Genomic DNA, 21,796 nt, shown 5'->3' with positions numbered 1-21,796 from the left:
TAGGGGCTCTTGCCAAGTTCTCAACTACTGAGCAAAATTGACACTAGAAAATCAATTGAAATGACAGAGACAAAAATGCAGTACAGCATATTGTACAATATTGAGACATGCTATGTCTTTATCACTGCTTTTGTTTCGGAAACCTCACTGCAGCGTTTCCCAAACTCGGTCCTATCCATGCTGTTCAATGGAGCTTGGTGTCTTTCTGATAGTGAATAGATTTGGCACAGACAAGATGCTTTTAGACAGAACATAAAATATGAAATCTCTCCTTGCCTCTCAATATTCCTTCTCATTTGCACGCTCTTAATGGCTGTTGCATTAGTAATGCTGAGGAGAGGATTTTGGCGAGAGGGAGACAAGATGGTTGAAAGAGAAAGGGCTGAATATGAGATGCCTAATACGAGATGAAGTGAACTAAAGTTGGTATTTGTCCCAAAGAGAGTGGCAGAGAGGGTGAACTGAACAGAAATGACTGAGAAAGCTAATGCACTTTTGGCTCTCATCACTTAATCAGTAAAAAAGTTCATGCAGAGAACATGAGCTGAAATTAGGTTCCAATCAAGCAGTTTGAGTTTGGCTTGGAGAGGCAGGAGTCAGCGGATCTCTAGAAAGTGTGTGTGTGTGTGTCTGTGGGAGACAATTCATCTGCAATATATTAGAATTTTGATATGACATCTTAATTTACATTTCATGTATTTCAAATGAGAATGTAAAGCAGGATTTAAACTTTAGGGTTCATGTGAAGTGTTGCCAAGTTGTCAGCCTGGCTTTAAACAACAACTATATCTGATAGGAGCTATACTGGCCATCATATGAACCTGTGAAATGCTTCCAATTTGCCACTTTCTAAATCGTGTTACTTTTTTTGTGTCGTTGCACTCTATCCCAAAACTGAAGCCTCTTTCAGCAGTAATCTAATTTGGTAAAAGCTTTACGGTGCTGCTTTTCCAAGAAGTCCACACGGTTAAATTAGTTTGAGCTTAAAAATATAATTATTTGCGACATGCTTTCTGCATTTAAGTGGTCAGAGTGTGCTGTTGAGTGTGAGTTGAAGTGTCCACTAGAATGGTTTTGATGATTGTGTCATTGTGGTAGCGATCTAATGACATTGTTCTCTCTCACCTTGCTGGCCTTCAGAATGTTGATGTGTTCCTCGTAGACGGTGTCTCTGTTCTTCTCCAGGAAGCCATCACACTGGTACTCAACCTGCCAAGGGCGGGAACAGAGGTATATATAACAGACTACACTTCACAGCCAAATACACTGACAACTAAATTAGCAAACATTTAATCAACTATGGTAATTATGTACAATAGGGACGGAGGGTTGTTTGTTCAAATCCCAGGTGGCCCATACAGTCCTGCTGTTGTGTCCCACAGCAATGCACTTACAGTAACCGTAGCCAAACATCCAGCTGTACATTGAATAATTTAAAGCATGTGGCAGTTTAAACATAAGCATTTACTGAGCATAAAAAAAAGATGAACCAGATATGCAAACATTGTGTTTATTTATAAAAAGTCAGATGTAAAATAACATGAGTGCAGGTATTGTTTGGAAGGAAATCCCCCTGTCAGTCAGTCTATCGTCCTTCCCTTTGTCTGTCCATCAGCAGCCCCAGCCTCCAGGCAGTCTGGTGTCACACTTCACCCCTGCTCTCTCCTCTTTCTCACAGATAGGGTTGCAGGCTGTTCTAATTGTACAGCCGTGGCCAAAAGTTTTGAGAATGACACAAATATTAATTTCCACAAAGTTTGCTGCTTCAGTGTCTTCAGATATTTTTGTCAGATGTTACTATGGGATACTGAAGTATAATTAGAAGCATTTCATAAGTGTCAAAGGCTTTTATTGACAATTACATGAAGTTGATGCAAAGAGTCAATATTTGCAGTGTTGACCCTTCTTTTTCAAGACCTCTGCAATCCGCCCTGGCATGCTGTCAATTAACTTCTGGGCCACATCCTGACTGATGGCAGCTCATTCTTGCATAATCAATGCTTGGAGTTTGTCAGAATTTGTGGGGTTTTGTTTGTCCACCTGCCTCTTGAGGATTGACCACAAGTTCTCAATGGGATTAAGGGCTGGGGAGTTTCCTGGACTTGGGACCCAAAATATCGATGTTTTGTTCCCCAAGCCACTTAGTTATCACTTTTGCCTTATGGCAAGGTGCTCCATCATGCTGGAAAAGGCATTGTTCGTCACCAAACTGTTCCTGGATGGTTGGGAGAAGTTGCTCTCGGAGGATGTGTTGGTACCATTCTTTATTCATGGCTGTGTTCTTAGGCAAAATTGTGAGTGAGCCCACTCCCTTGGCTGAGAAGCAACCCCTCACATTAATGGTCTCAGGATGCTTTACTGTTGGCATGACACAGGACGGATGGCAGCGCTCACCTTGTCTTCTCCGGACAAGCTATTTTCCGGATGCCCCAAACAATCAGAAAGGGGATTAATCAGAGAAAATGACTTTACCCCAGTCCTCAGCAGTTCAATCCCTGTACCTTTTGCAGAATATCAGTCTGTCCCTGATGTTTTTCCCTGGAGAGAAGTGGCTTCTTTGCTGCCCTTCTTGACACCAGGCTATCCTCCAAAAGTCTTCGCCTCACAGTGCGTGTAGATGCACTCACACCTGCCTGCTGCCATTCCTGAGCAAGCTCTGTACTGGTGGTGCCCCGCTCCCGCAGCTGAATCAACTTTAGGAGACGGTCCTGGCGCTTGCTGGACTTTCTTTGGCGCCCTGAAGCCTTCTTCACAACAATTGAACCGCTCTCCTTGAAGTTCTTGATGATCCGATAAATGGTTGGTTTAGGTGCAATCTTACTGGCAGCAATATCTTTGCCTGTGAAGCCTTTTTTGTGCAAGCAATGATGACGAAACGTGTTTCCTTGCAGGTAACATGGTTGACAGAGGAAGAACAATGATTCCAAGCACCACCCTTTTGAAGCTTCCAGTCTGTTATTCAAACTCAATCAGCATGACAGAGTGATCTCCAGCCTTGTCAACACTCACACCTGTGTTAACGAGAGAATCACTGACATGATGTCAGCTGGTCCTTTTGTGGCAGGGCTGAAATGCAGTGGAAATGTTCTTGGGGGATTCAGTTAATTTGCATGGCAAAGAGGGACTTTGCAATTAATTGCAATTCATCTGATCACTCTTCATAACATTCTGGAGTATATGCAAATTGCCATCATACAAACTGAGGCAGCAGAGTTTGTGAAAATTTATATTTGTGTCATTCTCAAAACTTTTGGCCACGACTGTACAACTGGCGCGCGAGAGGAAGAGCAGTAATTGAATGCAGATCCTACTCCTTTTCACTTGAAGAGTTAGACGAAGAGAAACACCAAGGGAATCGGTTTAATACCATCTTAACAGAGGAGAGCTGAGGAAATCCCATCTACATTAACAGGACTCTCTCGTCCCACTCTAGCCACTCACATCCCTAGCTTTTCACGGAAATTATCACGGTAAATAAAAGGACATTGCTACAGCTGCCTGCCTTTCATCTGTTTACATGACCCACTTTAGGCAGACACATAGGCAGTCCTTTCTATTTAGTGCCAGCTCCTCTGCGTAGGAGCACTGCTCTTTGAGTTAATTAGAGCTTGTGTATGTGTCATAAGGAGGAGGGGTGACATTGCAGGGCCAATGAGATCACTCACAGTAATACTAACACACAAAGCCTCTCTGATGAGTCATCATGGGATAATCATATTAGCTCTTTTCAGGCAAAGCCCCTGCAATGAGGGTGATTCATGTCAGGTCCTTTGAATAGCACAATTTGTAGATGCTCCCAATTACTCAGCCAGGTATACTGAAGCAGTTAGGTTTAAACACACAACCTTGCTTAAGGACTGTAACAACAGGATTTCCCGGCCAAAATGACATTTGAACCAACAGCCTAGGATCAGGTCAATTTTGACCTAACTGAAGAGCCTTACGTACAGGTGCTTTTCATGTGAAACATGTCTCTAGGCTGGGTCTACCCACCTTATCAGCAAAGTGAATGATAATGAAAGATATGTTGGACATCCGTGGTTTCTGGAAATGGACGCTGCTTGAAAGGCGATCGTACAGCTTCTGGCACCAGTTCTGATCTGTCCCTTTTGGCACCTGTAGCAGCAGCAGGCGAAGGGGAATAAAGGAGAAATATTATGTAAAACCATGAAGGAAACCAAAACTTTCTATCCAGGTTAGCTGTGCTCAGAATAACAATTATTTTGAGGTTGTTCCAAATGATCGTCAATAACTTCAAAGGGCTGTGGGATGAGGATGAGTGAAATAAATAAGTAATCTGTGTTTTGTTGCAAAGTCCTTAACTCCGATAACAATCTGGATGCAGGCAGGGGAAACAGACGCAGGCCACGGTGTGCACCTATGAATGCAGGATGAATCCCATTAAACTGAGACCAGAGGTTTAAAACGCAGGGATCAGCAGTGTGTTCCGCTCTGCTCCCTCCAGACCAAAACACAGAAGATTGTTCAACACCTGTGACTGCTCAAGTGCATTCAGCGTTAAAACTACTCCAGTTGCCAATTGTTCATATACACTTCCCCACTAATGCATCCCAAAAAGAGAAGTTAAGAACTACTGGAGCAAGGACAGAATTCAGGACTAAAGACGAATACATTATGTATGGAAGACCGGGTACTCCACCTTGCACTCCTCATCCAGCAGGTCCAGGATACCCAACTTGGCCTCGATGAGGTCGATACACGGCTGGTTGTCATAGAAGTCGATGAGCGTCCAGGGGATCTGCTCCTTCATGTACTCCTCCTGCTCCAGCTTGAACACATGCTGAGGACACACAGAGGCAGTCCCACAGTGAGCTACAGCACAGTAGGTTATCAGTTAGACTAAGTCCTGAATTATTTCACTTGAAAACATTCATGTTGAGTCACGAGGTTAACAGCTTTATGTTTTATGTTATGTTTTATGTTTTGCTTTATGTTCTCAGGTCTCCTCTACTGAACATTGGAATATAAGGTAGGTAGCTACACTGAGTGTACAAAACATTAGGAACACCATCCTAATATTGAGTTGCACCCCCTTTTGCCCTAAGAGCGGCCTCAATTCATCAGGGGCACGTATACTCCAGTTGTGTGAAGTTGGCTGGATGTCCTTTGGGTGGTGGACCATTTTTGATACATACTGGAAGCTGTTGACTGTGAAAAGAACTGCAACACTGCTGAGTTTAACACACTCAAACCGGTGCGCCTCGCACCTACTACCATACTTAACTATTTTGTCTTTCCCATTCACCCTCTGAATGGCACACATACACAATCCATGTCTCAAGACTTAAAAATCCTTCTTTAACCTCCTCCCTTTCATCGACACCGATTGAAGTGGATTTAACACATAACATCAATAAGGGATCATATCGTTCACCTGGATTCACCTGGTCAGTCTATGTCATGGAAAGAGCAGGTGTTCTTAATGTTTTGTACACTGTGTATATTATAAATAGAAGACTTAAACTCACTTGATTGAACTGCTGCTGCAGTTTCTCATTGGCGTAGTTGATGCAGAACTGCTCGAAGCTGTTTATCTCAAAGGTCTCAAATCTGTTCAGATGAAGAGAAAACAGTCACATATCTGGTGAGTCGGAAGTCTCCGGTCTATTTCCATCCTGTGTTTTAGACAGTGATTAGGCCTAGAGGAAAACTAAATAGTAAATAATGTAGTGTGTAATTTTGGAGTCACTTTTATTCTAAATGAGAAGATAATGTTTCTAAACACTTCTACATGCATGTGGATGCTACCATGATTACTGATAATCTTGAATGAATTGTGAATAATGATGAGTGAGAAAGTTTCAGATTCACAAATATATCCCCCCCAAAATTCTAACCTCCCCTGTTATTGTAATAATCTGAAATGCAACCAACTCAAAACAGCAAATGCATCCAGCAAATTTGTAGTCACAAGCTTGATGTAGTCATAGTGTGCTATGAATATGGGACCAAATACTTCACTTCTTACTACTTTAATACACATAAGTGAATCTGTCCCAATACATTTGGTCCCCTAAAATTGGGGGACTATGTACAAAAAGGGCTGTAATTTCTAAACAGTTCACCCGATTTGGATGAAAATACCCTCAAATGAAAGGGGACAGTCTTCACTTTAACCTCATAGTCATTGTACAATTCCAAATCCAAAGTGCTGGAGTACAGAGACAAAACAACGACAAAACTGTCCCTTAAATGTTGAGCTCACTGTTGATCACGTGTCAAACTCATTCTACAGAGGGCAGAGTGTCTGCGTGGTTTCACTCCTCCCTTACACTTGATTAATAAATGAAACTCACTAATTAGTAAAGCACTCCCCTCACCTGGTTGTCTAGGTCTTAAAAAGAAACTGCAGAAACTAGGCCCTCCATGGAATGATTTTGACACCCCTGCTGCATAGCCACGGGAAGTAGGGGTGCTGCAGCACCCCCTGAAAAATCTGAATTAAAAAATATATTTATACACATTTTTTTTTAAAGTACTGTAGTATGCCTTTACCAGTATTAGAGGACAGATAGCGTGGGCAAAAGTTTTTTTCCACAGCATCTCTGCTTTGGCAAATAAGGTAGTTGTATTATTGAGAACTGTATCTTGCAGGATTCAATACAACTGTAAGAGTTGTTGCCCTTGTTCCTTTCTTTGCGATTGTCATTCTAATGGAATCCAGAAAGATTAAAAACCCTGTCCTCAAACACTTACATCAAAAAGGTACAAAGTTATGGGCGAAGACACAAAACATCCACATCAAATTAAATATTTTTCTTAATCAAATAACATGGAAAACAATCACTTTTTTGTGCAGCATTAATGTGCCATCCTTACAAACCACTTCATGTAAATGTATATTACCGTATTGTACATAGGCTGGTCATCGAGGTTTGTACCTGTACACTTTCCATCACAATACAGTAATTGAGTACATTGACAATGATGTGATGTGGCTCAGTTGGTAGAGCATGGCGCTTGCAATGCTACGGTTGTGGGTTCGATTCCCACAGGGGACAAGTACGAAATAGTATGAAAATGTATCCACTCGCTACTTTAAGTTGCTCTGGATAAGACTGTCTACTAAAATGGAAAAGGAATGAATAGACCATTTCACTTTTCACATAAGTTGCGTTTGCAAAGTATTTCAAGAAACTGGAAAACATAACAAACAGTGAATCAAGCAAGTATTTTAAATTCCACAAGTATTTTCAGATGAACTGTTTTGTACAGATAATTATCAGACTCAAGTTACAAATAACCCCCCGCTGTATGTCTTATTATTTGGGCTTTCTACTGTAGCTCAGCATCTTTCCCCTCCCAGCGCCAGGCTGCCAGTTTTATCAATAATCTAACCCACAGCAGAGAACCAATTAAGCCCTCAGTCAAACAGGGTCATGAATAAGAAAAGCACAGCTCTCCCAATTCAATATGGTTCCATCCTCTATCTACTGTAATGAAAAGAGGCACTTAAAACACAGGGGATGGAGGTATTTGGCTGGAGACACGCAGAGCGCTCACACACACAGATGAGTATGTGGCAATGTCTACAGACAATCACGGATTACAAAGGGAAAACCAGGCACGTCGCGGACACCGACGTCTTGCTCCCAGTCAAGCTAAACACCTTCTTCACCCGCTTTGAGGACTGTGGGCTCTCGTTCTCCGTGTCCGACGTGAGTAAGGCGTGCTCACCCTCGCAAGGCATACTCACCCTCGCAAGGCTGCCGGCCCAGGCGGCATCCCTAGCCGCGTCCTCAGAGCATGGGCAGACCAGCTGACTGGAGTGTTTACTGACATATTCAATCTCTCCCTATCCGAGTCTGCTGTCCCCACTTGCTTCAATATGTCCACCATTGTTCCTGTACCCAAGATAACAACGGTAACTGAACTAAATGACTATAGCGCCGTGGCACTCACTTCTGTCATCATGAAGTGCTTTGAGAGTCTGTACTTTGCCTACCTTACATAACACCCTTACATAACACCCGAGACCAAGGGGAGGCAAAGTACAGCCCGCATCCGGCCAGCCGGGCACTTCAATCCGGCCCGTGAGACATAAGAAATATATATTTTTTTGCCCTTTTTTCTCCCCAATTTTGTGGTATCCAATTGGTAGTTAGTCTTAGTCTTGGTAGTTAGTCTTGTCCCAACTCCCGTTACAGACTCAGAAGAGGCGAAGGTCGAGAGCCGTGCATCCTCCGAAACACGATCCAGCCAAGCCGCACTGCTTCTTGACATAATGCCCACTTAACCTGGAAGCCAGCCGCACCAATGTGTCAGAGGAAACACCTGGCGACCGTGTCAGTGTGCATGCACCCGGCCCGCCACAGCGCGATGGGACAAGGAAATCTCGGCCTGCCAAACCCGGACGATGCTGGGCCAATTGTGCGCCGCCTCATGGGTCTCCCAGTCACAGCCAGCTGTGACACAGCCTGGGATCGAACCCGGGTCTGTAGTGATGCCTCAAGCACTGCCATGCAGTGCCTTAGACCACTGTGCCACTCGGGAGGCCCCCGCAAATTCATTTTAACAAACAATTGGTCCTCCAAAAATGTGGCCCTCTGTTGAATTTCAAAATCCCGATGTGGCCCTTGAGCCAAAAACTTTGCCCACCCCTGCCCTAGAGCCACTTAAATTTGCTTACCACCCCAATAGATCCACAGTCGATGCTATCGCCATTGCAGTGCACACTTCCCTATCCCACCTGGACAAGAGGAATACCTATGTAAGAACGCTGTTCATTGACTACACCTCAGTATTCAACACCATAGTACCCTCCAAGCTCATCATCAAGCTTGGGGCCCTGGGTCTGAACCCCACCCTGTGCAACTGGGTCCTGGACTTCCTGACGGGCCGCCCCCAGGTGGTGAAGGTAGGAAACAACACCTCCACTTCATTGATCGTCAACACAGGGGCCCCACAAGGGTGTGTGCTCATCCCCCTCCTGTACTCCCTGTTCACCTATGACTGCGTGGCCACACACCTCCAACTCAATCATCAAGTTTGCAGACGGCACAACCATAGTAGGCCTGAGTACCAACAATGACAAGACAGCCCACAGGGAGGAGGTGAGGGCCCTGAAAGTGGTGCCAGGAAAATAACCTCTCCCTCAACGTCAACAAAACAAAGGAGCGGATCGTGGACTTCAGGAAACAGCAGAGGGAGCGCCCCCCTATCCACATTGACGGGACAGTACTGTGGAGAAGGTGAAAAGCTTCAAGTGTCTCGGCATACACAGTCACTGACGATCTGAAATGGTCCACCCACACAGACAGTTTGGTGAAGAAGGCGCAACAGCGCCTCTTCAACATTAGGAGGCTGAAGAAATTTGGCTTGGCCCCTAAGACCCTCCGAAATCTTTACAGATGCACAATTGAGAGCATCCAAGTGCATCCAAGAGCCCGCAAGTGCAGGGCTCTCCAGAGGGTGGTGCGGTCTGCCCAACCCATCACCGGGTCACACTGCCTGCCCTTCAAGACACCTACAGGACCTGATGTCACAGGAAGGCCAAAAAGATCATCAAGGACACCAACCACCCGAGCCACGGCCTGTTCACCCCACTGCCATCCAGAAGGCGTGGTCAGTACAGGTACATCAAAGCTGGTATAGAAGCTGTTTTTCAGTCTCTCGATCTCAAGGTAGACTGTTAAATAGCCATCACTCGCCAGCTACCACCTGGTTACTCAACCCTGCACCGTTGAGGCTGCTGCCCTATATACAGAGACATGGAATCACTGGTCACTTTAATAATGGAACACTAGTCACTTTAATAATGTTTACATACTGTTTTACTCATTTCATATCTATATACTGTATTCTAGTCAATGCCACTCCGACATTGCTCGTCCTAATATTTATATATTTCTTAATTCCATTATTTTACTTTTAGATTTGTGTGTATTGTTGTGAATTGTTAGATTTTACTACACTGTTGGAGCTAGGAACACAAGCATTTCGCTACAGCAGCAATAACATCTGCTAAATATGTGTATGTGACCGTTATGAAATCGACTCATCAAATATCATGCTTCTCCGTGCCTTTAGTACAGAAAACATTGTGTGACAGAACTGCGAGGGAAAATGAGAAATGTTGGGCTGATGTTCTTCTGTGTGTCTGCTGTCACAGTGTGTTAACTTACTGCCAGCCTGGGATGCTTTTACCATTCACCATGGCTGAGATTACACTCCTGAAATAAGACTTCTATTGCTGGCATGAAAATCGGTTCTCACCACACAGTCAAGTTTCTCTCACAATCCAAACCAACCCACTGTTGAGGTTTGTTTTCAGAGGTTCTGGGGAGCCCAGGTGGGCAGTCTTACCCATAGATATCCAGAACACCGATGAAGGAGTGTTGTTTGGAGGAGGTGTGCAGAGACTTGTTGACGTGCTCCACAATCCAGTCAAACATGTGTGCGTAGATGTGTTTGGCGAGCGCGTCGCGGGCATTAGCCGCCTGTTTGCGGGACATGTTCTTGACGTAGGTCTCTGACGTGGTGACCAGCTTCCTGTGACATAGCCAGTGTTCCATCTGCTCCAGCTCCACCCCCAGCAACCGGCAAAAGTGCGTCAAGTGAGGGTCGTTCCTCTACAAACACACACAGATTTAATCAATAAATTAGGTATAGAGAAGATATACGGTTTGAGGCTGTGATGTGGAACTATAAACTCAAACAGAATTAATCTGGACAAGGCTGTATAGTGACATACTGATATGTGGCAGGAGTCTCCGTCTCTCTCCGAGCAGATCTCCACGTTCCCCAGATGCAGGATGGAAGCTATGATTCTGAAGATGCTGCTTTGATTGCTCTCCTTAACACCTGCAAAAACAAACCACAGTAAGGTAAATATTGTTCCAAGATACATAAACCCTTTGTTCTGAGCCTGTTCTAATGTAGCGGTGTTACCATCTTAGAATGTACCCATGTCCCAGTCAGACCATTACCCAGTAGTGTAAAGGCTTCCTTCGTCTTCTTGAAGTCCTCGGCATCATTCACCCCCTCAATGAAGATGTTCTCTCCTTGCGATGTGAAGATGAAGTCTTCCGCACTGGCTTTAAGATGAAAGCAGAGATAGAAATAAACGTATTAGAAAAGTGTTCTTATTTGAACGTCCTCACAGACGACACGTACTATTCTCTGAATGTAGTTCGAAGGACTATGCTCCAGTAAACATGACATAAAAATAACGATTGCAGTTATTATGCAGTTGCTTCCTTAACAGAAACGTAGTTGAATATTGGCTCGGTCTGCGACACTTACTCAAGGCTAGGTCTTTGAACTCCGGGAAGCTAGCAGAGGCACACAACTGGTAGAAGATGTGGTAATTCCTCTCATCCTCAGCCTAAAAAGCAGAAATATACTACACTTAACTCTTTATCAATAATATATTCTGATGAATGAAAGACTTTTGTTAGATCATGAGTTCCCCCAGGCTGCAATTTAATATCGTATTAATTTCTGTAAAGTACTTAGATACGTTTATTTTGATATTTGATTGGCTGGAAAAAACATGTCAAGCTAGGACCTAATCAAATGTTTAAATGAAGGAAAGTAAATGTGAAGGGAAGCATGGACTTAGTAAGTAGTAATACAGAGTTTCATCCCAGACTGCGCAGCATGGAGCTACACGTACCTGGAACACCACCCTTGACTTCTCCAGCAGATACGTGCGCATGTTGGCACCTATTATGTGATAACGCCTGTCAAAACCAATCTGGATGTACTTCCCAAAACGACTGCTGTTGTCATTGCGCGTGGTTTTCGCATTTCCAATAGCCTGAAAAGAGAAGCAGAGGGGTGGAGAAGGGGTGGAGAGTTTCAGAGATCAAAAGAAAATCATAACCACTGTAAAATACACTGCTCAAAAAAATAAAGGGAACACTTAAACAACACAATGTAACTCCAAGTCAATCACACTTCTGTGAAATCAAACTGTCCACTTAGGAAGCAACACTGATTGACAATAAATTTCACATGCTGTTGTGCAAATGGAATAGACAAAAGGTGGAAATTATAGGCAATTAGCAAGACACCCCCAAAAAAGGAGTGATTCTGCAGGTGGTGATCACAGACCACTTCTCAGTTCCTATGCTTCCTGGCTGATGTTTTGGTCACTTTTGAATGCTGGCGGTGCTCTCACTCTAGTGGTAGCATGAGACGGAGTCTACAACCCACACAAGTGGCTCAGGTAGTGCAGTTCATCCAGGATGGCACATCAATGCGAGCTGTGGCAAAAAGGTTTGCTGTGTCTGTCAGTGTAGTGTCCAGAGCATGGAGGCGCTACCAGGAGACAGGCCAGTACATCAGGAGACGTGGAGGAGGCCGTAGGAGGGCAACAACCCAGCAGCAGGACCGCTACCTCCGCCTTTGTGCAAGGAGGTGCACTGCCAGCGCCCTGCAAAATGACCTCCAGCAGGCCACAAATGTGCATGTGTCTGCTCAAACGGTCAGAAACAGACTCCATGAGGGTGGTATGAGGGCCCGACGTCCACAGGTGGGGGTTGTGCTTACAGCCCAACACCGTGCAGGACGTTTGGCATTTGCCAGAGAACACCAAGATTGGCAAATTCGCCACTGGCGCCCTGTGCTCTTCACAGATGAAAGCAGGTTCACACTGAGCACATGAGCACATGTGACAGACGTGACAGAGTCTGGAGACGCCGTGGAGAACGTTCTGCTGCCTGCAACATCCTCCAGCATGACCGGTTTGGCGATGGGTCAGTCATGGTGTGGGGTGGCATTTCTTTGTGGGGCCGCACAGCCCTCCATGTGCTCGCCAGAGGTAGCCTGACTGCCAATAGGTACCGAGATGAGATCCTCAGAGCCCTTGTGAGACCATATGCTGACACATGCACATTTGTGGCCTGCTGGAGGTCATTTTGCAGGGCTCTGGCAGTGCACCTCCTTGCACAAAGGCGGAGGTAGCGGTCCTGCTGCTGGGTTGTTGCCCTCCTACGGCCTCCTCCACGTCTCCTGATGTACTGGCCTGTCTCCTGGTAGCGCCTCCATGCTCTGGACACTACGCTGACAGACACAGCAAACCTTTTTGCCACAGCTCGCATTGATGTGCCATCCTGGATGAACTGCACTACCTGAGCCACTTGTGTGGGTTGTAGACTCCGTCTCATGCTACCACTAGAGTGAGAGCACCGCCAGCATTCAAAAGTGACCAAAACATCAGCCAGGAAGCATAGGAACTGAGAAGTGGTCTGTGGTCACCACCTGCAGAATCACTCCTTTTTTGGGGGTGTCTTGCTAATTGCCTATAATTTCCACCTTTTGTCTATTCCATTTGCACAACAGCATGTGAAATTTATTGTCAATCAGTGTTGCTTCCTAAGTGGACAGTTTGATTTCACAGAAGTGTGATTTACTTGGAGTTACATTGTGTTGTTTAAGTGTTCCCTTTATTTTTTTGAGCAGTGTATATTTAAACTCGGCAAAAAAAAGAAACGTCCTCTCACCGTCAACTGCGATTATTTCCAGCAAACTTAACATGTGTAAATATTTGTATGAACATAACAAGATTCAACAACTGAGACATAAACTGAACAAGTTCCACAGACATGTGACTAACAGAAATAAAATAATGTGTCCCTGAACAAAGGGAGGGTTAAAATCAAAAGTAACAGTCAGTATCTGGTGTGGCCACCAGCTGCATTAAGTACTGCAGTGCATCTCCTCCTCATGGACTGCACCAGATTTGCCAGGTCTTGCTGTGAGATGTTACCCCACTCTTCCACCAAGGCACCTGCAAGTTCCCGGACATTTCTGTGGTGAACGGCCCTAGCCCTCACCCTCCGATCCAACAAATCCCAAACGTGCTTAATGGGATTGAGATCCGGGCTCTTCGCTGGCCATGGCAGAACACTGACATTCCTGTCTTGCAGGAAATCACGCACAAAACGAGCAGTATGGCTGGTGGCATTGTCATGCTGGAGGGTCATGTCAGGATGAGCCTGCAGGAAGGGTACCACATGAGGGAGGAGGATGTCTTCCCTGTAACGCACAGCGTTGAGATTGCCTGCAATGACAACAAGCTCAGTCCATTGATGCTGTGACACACCGCTCCAGACCATGACGGACCCTCCACCTCCAAAATCGTTCACGCTCCAGAGTACAGGCTTCGGTGTAACGCTTATTCCTTTGACTATAAATGCAAATCTGACCATCACCCCTGGTGAGACAAAACCCTGACTCGTCAGTGAAGAGCACTTTTTGACAGTCCTGTCTGGTCCAGCAACGGTGGGTTTGTGCCCATAGGACAGGCCTACAAGCCCTCAGTCCAGCCTCTCTCAGCCTATTGCGGACAGTCTGAGCACTAATGGAGGGATTGTGCGTTCCTGGTGTAACTCGGGCAGTTGTTGCCATCCTGTACCTGTCCCGCAGGTGTGATGTTCAGATGTACCGATCCTGTTGTTTCACGTGATCTGCCACTGCGAGGACGATCAGCTGTCCGCCGTGTCTCCCTGTAGCGGGGTCTTAGGCGTCTTACAGTACGGACATTGCAATTTATTGCCCTGGCCATATCTGCAGTCCTCATGCCTCCTTGCAGCATGCCTAAGGCATGTTCACGCAGATGAGCAGGGACCCTGGGCATCGATCTTTTTGTGTTTTTCAGAGTCAGTAGAAAGGCCTCTTTAGTGTCCTAAGTTTTCATAACTGTGACAATTGCCCACCGTCTGTAAGCTGTTAGTGTCTTAACGACCGTTCCACAGGTGCATGTTCATGAATTGTTTATGGTTCATTGAACAAGCATGGGAAACAGTGTTCAAACCCTTTACAATGAAGATCTGTGAAGTTATTTGGATTTTTACAAATTAGCTTTGAAAGACAGGGTCCTGAAAAAAGGAAGTTTATGTTTTTGCAGAGTTTATATCTTCTGAAATTATGATTCATGCCACACAAAAACCTTTAGCTTCTCCTTGCTGCTCGTAATGTGTCTTGACAGTTGTAAAGCTCCTAATTTTGTGTTGTGTCATCTGCCAAGATGGAGACTGTGCCCAACTGGCCTTGCATACAGATCTGTCCTGTTTCTTCACTCTGACTGATCTAGCTGAGGTGAGGCTGGTAATGGACTCAGAGATGTCGGACTCTCCTCAGCTATGACTTCCTGAAGGACAGAGAGTCATGAGAACTTTCTAGCTAGCAGCTTCTCCTAGTCGTATCTTTCCAGACAGGCTGTGGGACTTTGCTGTTCATGGACTCCTGGTGTGTTTAGCTTCTCCACCTACAGTTTACAAAATGATTCCCCATAAGAATACTGTGCTGTAAACTCTACAAAGTTACAGCCGAGTTCATAAAACTTTCAGGGCATAGAAAAAGTAAAACACGATGACGTTTTCACTAGAATCCATCTAAGCAGGTAAATAAAATATTACTTGGTTGTCCAGAAGATATATGTGTCATCTCCAAAAAGGCACAAATCATATTATGTAACCCATATATTCCGGGATCGACTTCCTTTACTAGGATGCCATACTGCTGGGCTGGCCTACAGTATGGGACCAGCAGCCCATCCCCAGTTCCCCTCCTCACCTCCATGATGGGGCTGGAGGCCAGCACCTTCTCCTCAACGTTGGTGTCGTTGGCCGACCCTCCCACAGTGGCGAAGAACCGCATGGCGTACTTAGCAGAGACGGTCTTCCCTGCCCCCGACTCCCCACTTACTATGATGGATTGGTTCCTCTCATCTCTACGGGAAAAGAAAAAGAGAGAGAAAGAGATTTGGAACATTTTTTTAATTTTTAATTTTTAAATTTTATCCCATTTTCTCCCCAATTTTCGTGGTATCCAATCGCTAGTAATTACTATCTTGTCTCATCGCTACAACTCCCGTACGGGCTCGGGAGAGACGAAGGTCGAAAGCCATGCGTCCTCCGAAGCACAACCCAACCAAGCCGCACTGTTTCTTAACACAGCGCGCCTCCAACCCGGAAGCCAGCCGCACCAATGTGTCGGAGGAAACACCGTGTACCTGGCCCCCTTGGTTAGCGCGCACTGCGCCCGGCCCGCCACAGGAGTCGCTGGAGCGCGATGAGACAAGGATAACCCTACCGGCCAAACCCTCCCTAACCCGGACGACGCTATGCCAATTGTGCGTCGCCCCACGGACCTCCCGGTCGCGGCCGGCTGCGACAGAGCCTGGGCGCGAACCCAGAGACTCTGGTGGCGCAGTTAGCACTGCGATGCAGTGCCCTAGACCACTGCGCCACCCGGGAGGCCTGAGATTTGGAACATTTAATAAAAATAGGTAACTGACCAGAGCTGCATTAATGGGCCACGTCTACAGTTACACAACGCTCATTTTCTCTACATGACTGGAGTTGCCAGGACTACCCAGCAGTGGGCATGCACAGTATGTAGGCAGTGGACATGGTATTTATTGTCTTTTGCTCTACAGAGAAGAGCAGCATTGATGAGGTTGACAGTTAATGTGGACCGGAGCACTGTTATTATCCACCCACATCTTCCATTGAAGACACAGTTTATCTCTGTGGCAACTCATTATTCAGTCCCACACCAACACTATTTACATTTTAGCAGATGCTCTTATCGAGAGTGCATACATTTACATTTCACACTTTTTCCCCCTCATACTGGTCCCCCATGGGAATTGAACCCACAACCCTGGCGTTGCAAGCGCAGCGCTCTACCAACTGAGCCACACACTATCAAAATGACATATCAAACCGAATGAGGAGTCTAATCAAGTGCCTCCTACGCAGCTCCATGTGCCACACAGTAACAACTCAATTGCTTCCCAAAGCAGACTAATATATAGAATGTGGTTATTAATTGGCAACTCTTCCAGGTCTAATACATTAACAGTATCCTGATCCTGTGTTATACCCGTTTAGCTGTACCCTGAGGCTCATCCAGTACCTGGCCATCTGCTTGTATGCCTCCTCAGCAACAGCAAAGATGTGTGGGTCCATGTCTCCCATGTTCTGCCCACTGTAGGCATTGATGACCTCCTCTCCATAGATTTGAAGCTGGTCGTAGGGGTTGATGGCCACCAGTACGATACCTATAGAGGAAGGAGGGAAGGGAGGACAGAGAAAATAGTATGACCAGTCAGTGAGACTGTAACCTCTAGTTCCTTAATCCTATATTTAGTAATACATCCCATATATTCTTGTGGGTGTGTATTTGTGTGTCTCACCCAGCTGAGGATCTTAGCCATCTATTTCCTGTGTTTGAGGAGTGCAAAATCCACTTTGTCACTGAAATCTTGCTGGATTGATTGCTTTCATTTCACTGGTGACTCTTTCCCACTATTGCTTGTGCCATTCGCTCCCCCCCCCCGTTAAATGTAACGACCGCGGAAACGTTTGTAATGACCTGTCAAACACACTCCGGTAATGGCTGAAATGGGCTCAATAGAATACATTGGCTATCCGTTGCATCTATAAGAACACTAACGCTTCGTAAGGGATTCAACGGCACGTCTTCGACAGTTACATCCCAAGAAAGAGAACAAAGATAAAGGTATTTTGATGGGTGTTCGTTTTTTTGTCCAATTTGAGAAAAAAAAGTAATGATTTAATACAGTTGAAATATTTACAAATGAAATGCGCTGAAATGAAAGCAACTTCTGAAAATGAACACTTGGATTAGTGACATTATGTCTGATCTCACAAACAACGTAAAATATGTTTGGATGGGTGTAATCTAGAGCCAAGCGTGTAGAGTTCTATTAGCATTGGTTATCCTTCTCCTGACACACTTTCTCCTGACACACTTTCTCCTGACACACTTTCTCCTGACACACTTTCTCCTGACACACTTTCTCCTGACACACTCCTTACTGGTGACAACAACAGTAAGGAGTAACCTAGAGACAGAGCAAGTTTTTGGTGGTTGCAGCCCTGCTCCACCCCTTCATATTAATTTATTCATGAATGCAAATACACCCAGCATACTGTATATATGCAAATGAGGCAACATATTTTCACAAAGTATTTAAGAAATACCTGATATACTAAGAAAATGTATGAGAAAGTAAATACCTGAATTCCCACCAAAATACCTTAAGTCCATTAATTGTATGTGCATCTACATTTCAGTCATTTAGCAGACGCTCTTATCCAGAGTGACTTACAGTTAGTGAGTTCACATTAAGATAGCTAGGTGGGACAACAACATATCACAGATAATAATTATATAATCCTATCATACAGTACAGTACAATATGCTACTGTGGGTAAAAACACATTGTATTTTTCCTGCTAACTTTGATAGGCAAATACTGTCAAAACATCCATATTACCAGAGGAATGTAGTAGGCTCACCCAAGTTTGCACTGGCAGGGTTACTATGGGGACAGATTTCCCTAATTAAAACATGATGGTGATATCTATAGCCAGTGTAGGATCAACAGACAAATATTGTCTTTGCTCATTCCCCTTTGTCTGCTTTGTTTAGGGCGCATACCACACATGGCAACAGCTCACTCGTTGGCTGTTTAAGTCAATGGAACCCTAGTTGATTGGGGAATTGGGAGGACAGGTTTGTAAAAGTTGGGACAAGACAACCATTAAAAAAGGTCAATGAAAGCCTCGACCCTACATGGTGTAAAATAAGCCAGCTACCATAGTAAACGTAGGAGGAATTTGCAGCACAAGGTCAGGCCAAGGGCTTTGCTAAGAGACCCTATACAGACCAGACATTCTGGTTACTATAAGTGGCGCTGTCAGAGCAGGTGGTGGTACAGTATAGACTTACCACAGTATGTGTAGATGTGGTTGGGCTCGAGGAAGCGCACTTTGAGGTTGTGCAGGACAGCAGGCTCGTGCAGGTAGCTGAGCGCTGTGAGGTCATTCTCCCCCACCAGGATATCAGGGTTCCGGAGGAAGGGAAGAGGGTTGTCTTTGGGTCCGATGCGGTATTCCAACGGCTGGGACAGGAGGGGTTCAAGCAAAAAATGTCAATACTAAAAAAACGTTAAAAGCAAAGTCTTTGCACATGTGCACCTGGTTTTAGGGTATGACGACTCCCTTTACCAGTTGAAATCATAATGCAGCACTGTCCATAACTACACATGTTAAAGGATATGGATTTGGTGGCTTCTAGGTGTTTATGAATCATACCTGTATCAAGTAGAGATTGTGATCATGAGTAGGGGAATATACTGCTGCTGCACAAAGCGATAATATCATCATCTGCTGATTCATTCAAACTACTCTTGGCACAGTACATTGTTATTTAATAACTGTATCTTGCATCTCTCAGGGCTTGCATCTCTCACTTCAAAAAATATGATTAATGATTCATGGCACCAAAGTTTCTGAATGTGTGTAGGCGCGCACACACATTAACTGCTTTAAAATGAGGACATGTACAAATGTACATGAGCACGACAAAATAGACCAAAGCATATTGAGTCCTTAGGCAAGGGCTATAAAAAATATATATATATTACGATATTTATCTTATAATTGTGGCCTGATCTGGGGGGTGGGGGGTAGATTACCGATTCATCTTCAAGTTTGAGGTGCAGGATTGGCTCTCCCTCCTTGTAGTCCTTGATGATCTCTGCAGCTCTCCATACATCCTCTGGGTCTGGGATCCACACCCGAGTGTACTGCAACACAAAAACACAAAGAGATTTAATTCAACTCATCAATTACTTTGAATATTGTTTGCACATTTAGACAGCATTCCTCCCCCACTTGCCCGTGTTCATTGACAGTGTGTAATTTATTGTCAATGCATACATACTGTCAATCCATAAAAAGCGACAGAACAGCTGAATGCTCTAGAGATGTCCATTTGATATGACAGCTCAAAGATGTTGCAATGCGTTACTGTTTCAACAAAAGCTGAAAATAAGTGTCAATAGGTTGACGGTGTGGCAGTGTTGAGGTAATTGTGTTTGCGACACATCCCACCTTGAGATACCCTAGATAGGCCCGTAGTGAGGCGAAAATGCTGACTGATCATTTCCAAGGGCACATTTGTTTGCTAATCTTACTTCTTATATAAACCTAGCCCTACCTTTTTGATTGACTCACTTAGAATCACATAAAAATGTACTTCAAGTCGGGATGCCATTAACGGCAAAACTAAGTTGTCTCCTAAAGCGATCGTCAACAACTTATTCCATCTTCCAAAAATGATTAAATTGCGCCTTTCTAACAGTTCCTTTGACGATAAATTAGTAACTTTACGGGATGAATAGAACACATTATTTGTTTGGCCTGATGTTGAAGATAAAGGTTTTGTTTTTAACCTATTAGTGCTGCTGAGGCATCACCCACACATTGTGAAGGAGAAGGGCTTGACCCTCGACAAGATCACCATCAGATTCCATCAACCATCTCCCTCTACCTTCATCTGATCAAGCCATAAACTGACCATCTCCCTCTACCTTCATCTGATCAAGCCATAAACTGACCATCTCCCTCTACCTTCATCTGATCATGCCATAAACTGACCATCTCCCTCTACCTTCATCTGATCAAGCCATAAACTGACCATCTCCCTCTACCTTCATCTGATCAAGCCATAAACTGACCATCTCCCTCTACCTTCATCTGATCAAGCCATAAACTGACCATCTCCCTCTACCTTCATCTAATCAAGCCATAAACTGACCATCTCCATCTTTGGAGGATTCATGCACTCAAAGACTTGGCCTCTATTGGTTGACCTAGCTAACTATAGCTAGGCTACTCACGACATAGCCTATTGCTTGATCGTTTTCTTTTGTTGTTGCTTTTGAAGCACTTTGAGATTTCTTTCTGTTATGAAAAGTGCTATAAAAGTTTAAGAAATTATTATTATTTTTGTCAGGAGAGTGGGAGTGATTACTCACTGTGAATAATCATACAAACCATTAGCTGGTCCTCTGCTGCTAATTGCATTTTGAAATTAGAACAATTAGTAAAAAATAAATAAAAAAATAGGGGGGAGGGAATAAAAAAAACACATGAAATGAGGTATTGTCAATTTCATTCAGGATCAGAACAATAATTTTTGTTTACAAAAAAATCCCTGCTGAACAAACATTGAGCATATCATTTTATGGAGTTCAATGCAAGAGTTTTATTAGCTAATTAATCATTAATTGACTAGTCCATTTCTCAGCACATCGGCCTAGGTTTCACTTCAATGAGTTAGGCCTATAACGACCGTACCACAGATGCAAACGACTGCCCCACAGAACAAAAGGACAAGCAGTTTATTTTTTGTGTTCTTGAGGGCAAAAAGAAAAGCCAGACAAATGATCCAAACACAGTCCTCCTGACCTCCTATTCCTTCACAGGCACAAAACAGCCTAACAATGCACTGCTACGAGGTGATAGGGAGTAAGTGGGGGAAACAGCAGACAAAGGAGAAGGCTAAACAAAACTACTGTACGCAGTACAATCACTGTTGAGATGTTTCAGCTCTTTAAAAACCATGACCATATTTTATCTGACAGAGATAAGCCCGCCTAGGCTGCAGACCTTAGAAACACAGTACAGTAGAGTAGCAGCCTAACCTCAGACAGCAAAACTACATAGAGTTCACTGTGCGTGATCAACCACCAGTCATTTTCTATTAAAAGGTATCTTTACCTTGACTCAAGTATGAGAATTGGGTACCTTTTCCACCACTGCACAGGGGTGAAAGTAAGGCGGTCCGGTACGGCGTCCCGGGCAAAATAAATAGTAGGGGTACGCCGTACCGGTAAAACCTGGGCCGATCACAATAACATCAAGAAAACTGTAGGCTGTACCACCATTATTTATCATTACCATACGTCAGAGGCATGAAAAAGCGAAAGGACTTGAAAGTGGGTGAT

At 44.5% G+C, this 21,796-nt stretch overlaps 1 protein-coding gene across 1 annotated transcript in view; it reads right to left on the bottom strand.

The window, feature by feature from the left end:
- The window catches only part of myo5b (myosin VB), a 53,291-nt gene extending 32,678 nt beyond the window's left edge, over nucleotides 1-20,613 (bottom strand). Inside the window, exons 1-14 of the mRNA XM_038970120.1 lie at nucleotides 20,605-20,613; nucleotides 19,481-19,591; nucleotides 18,733-18,904; nucleotides 16,891-17,035; nucleotides 15,544-15,700; nucleotides 11,639-11,782; nucleotides 11,266-11,347; nucleotides 10,950-11,057; nucleotides 10,715-10,824; nucleotides 10,327-10,592; nucleotides 5,490-5,571; nucleotides 4,661-4,801; nucleotides 3,994-4,116; nucleotides 1,126-1,209 (exon numbers count right to left, since the gene is read on the bottom strand). Coding sequence (XP_038826048.1) covers nucleotides 1,126-1,209; nucleotides 3,994-4,116; nucleotides 4,661-4,801; nucleotides 5,490-5,571; nucleotides 10,327-10,592; nucleotides 10,715-10,824; nucleotides 10,950-11,057; nucleotides 11,266-11,347; nucleotides 11,639-11,782; nucleotides 15,544-15,700; nucleotides 16,891-17,035; nucleotides 18,733-18,904; nucleotides 19,481-19,591; nucleotides 20,605-20,613 — 1,734 coding nt within the window. The remainder of the gene's footprint in view (nucleotides 1-1,125; nucleotides 1,210-3,993; nucleotides 4,117-4,660; nucleotides 4,802-5,489; nucleotides 5,572-10,326; nucleotides 10,593-10,714; nucleotides 10,825-10,949; nucleotides 11,058-11,265; nucleotides 11,348-11,638; nucleotides 11,783-15,543; nucleotides 15,701-16,890; nucleotides 17,036-18,732; nucleotides 18,905-19,480; nucleotides 19,592-20,604) is intronic.
- Between the last annotated feature and the right edge of the window lie 1,183 nt (nucleotides 20,614-21,796).

This window comes from Salvelinus namaycush, chromosome 31 (genome assembly GCF_016432855.1).
Source record: "Salvelinus namaycush isolate Seneca chromosome 31, SaNama_1.0, whole genome shotgun sequence".
Classification (NCBI taxonomy): domain Eukaryota; kingdom Metazoa; phylum Chordata; class Actinopteri; order Salmoniformes; family Salmonidae; genus Salvelinus; species Salvelinus namaycush.
Note: the sequence above shows the minus strand (reverse complement) of the source record. Positions and strands in the feature narration are given on the sequence as shown.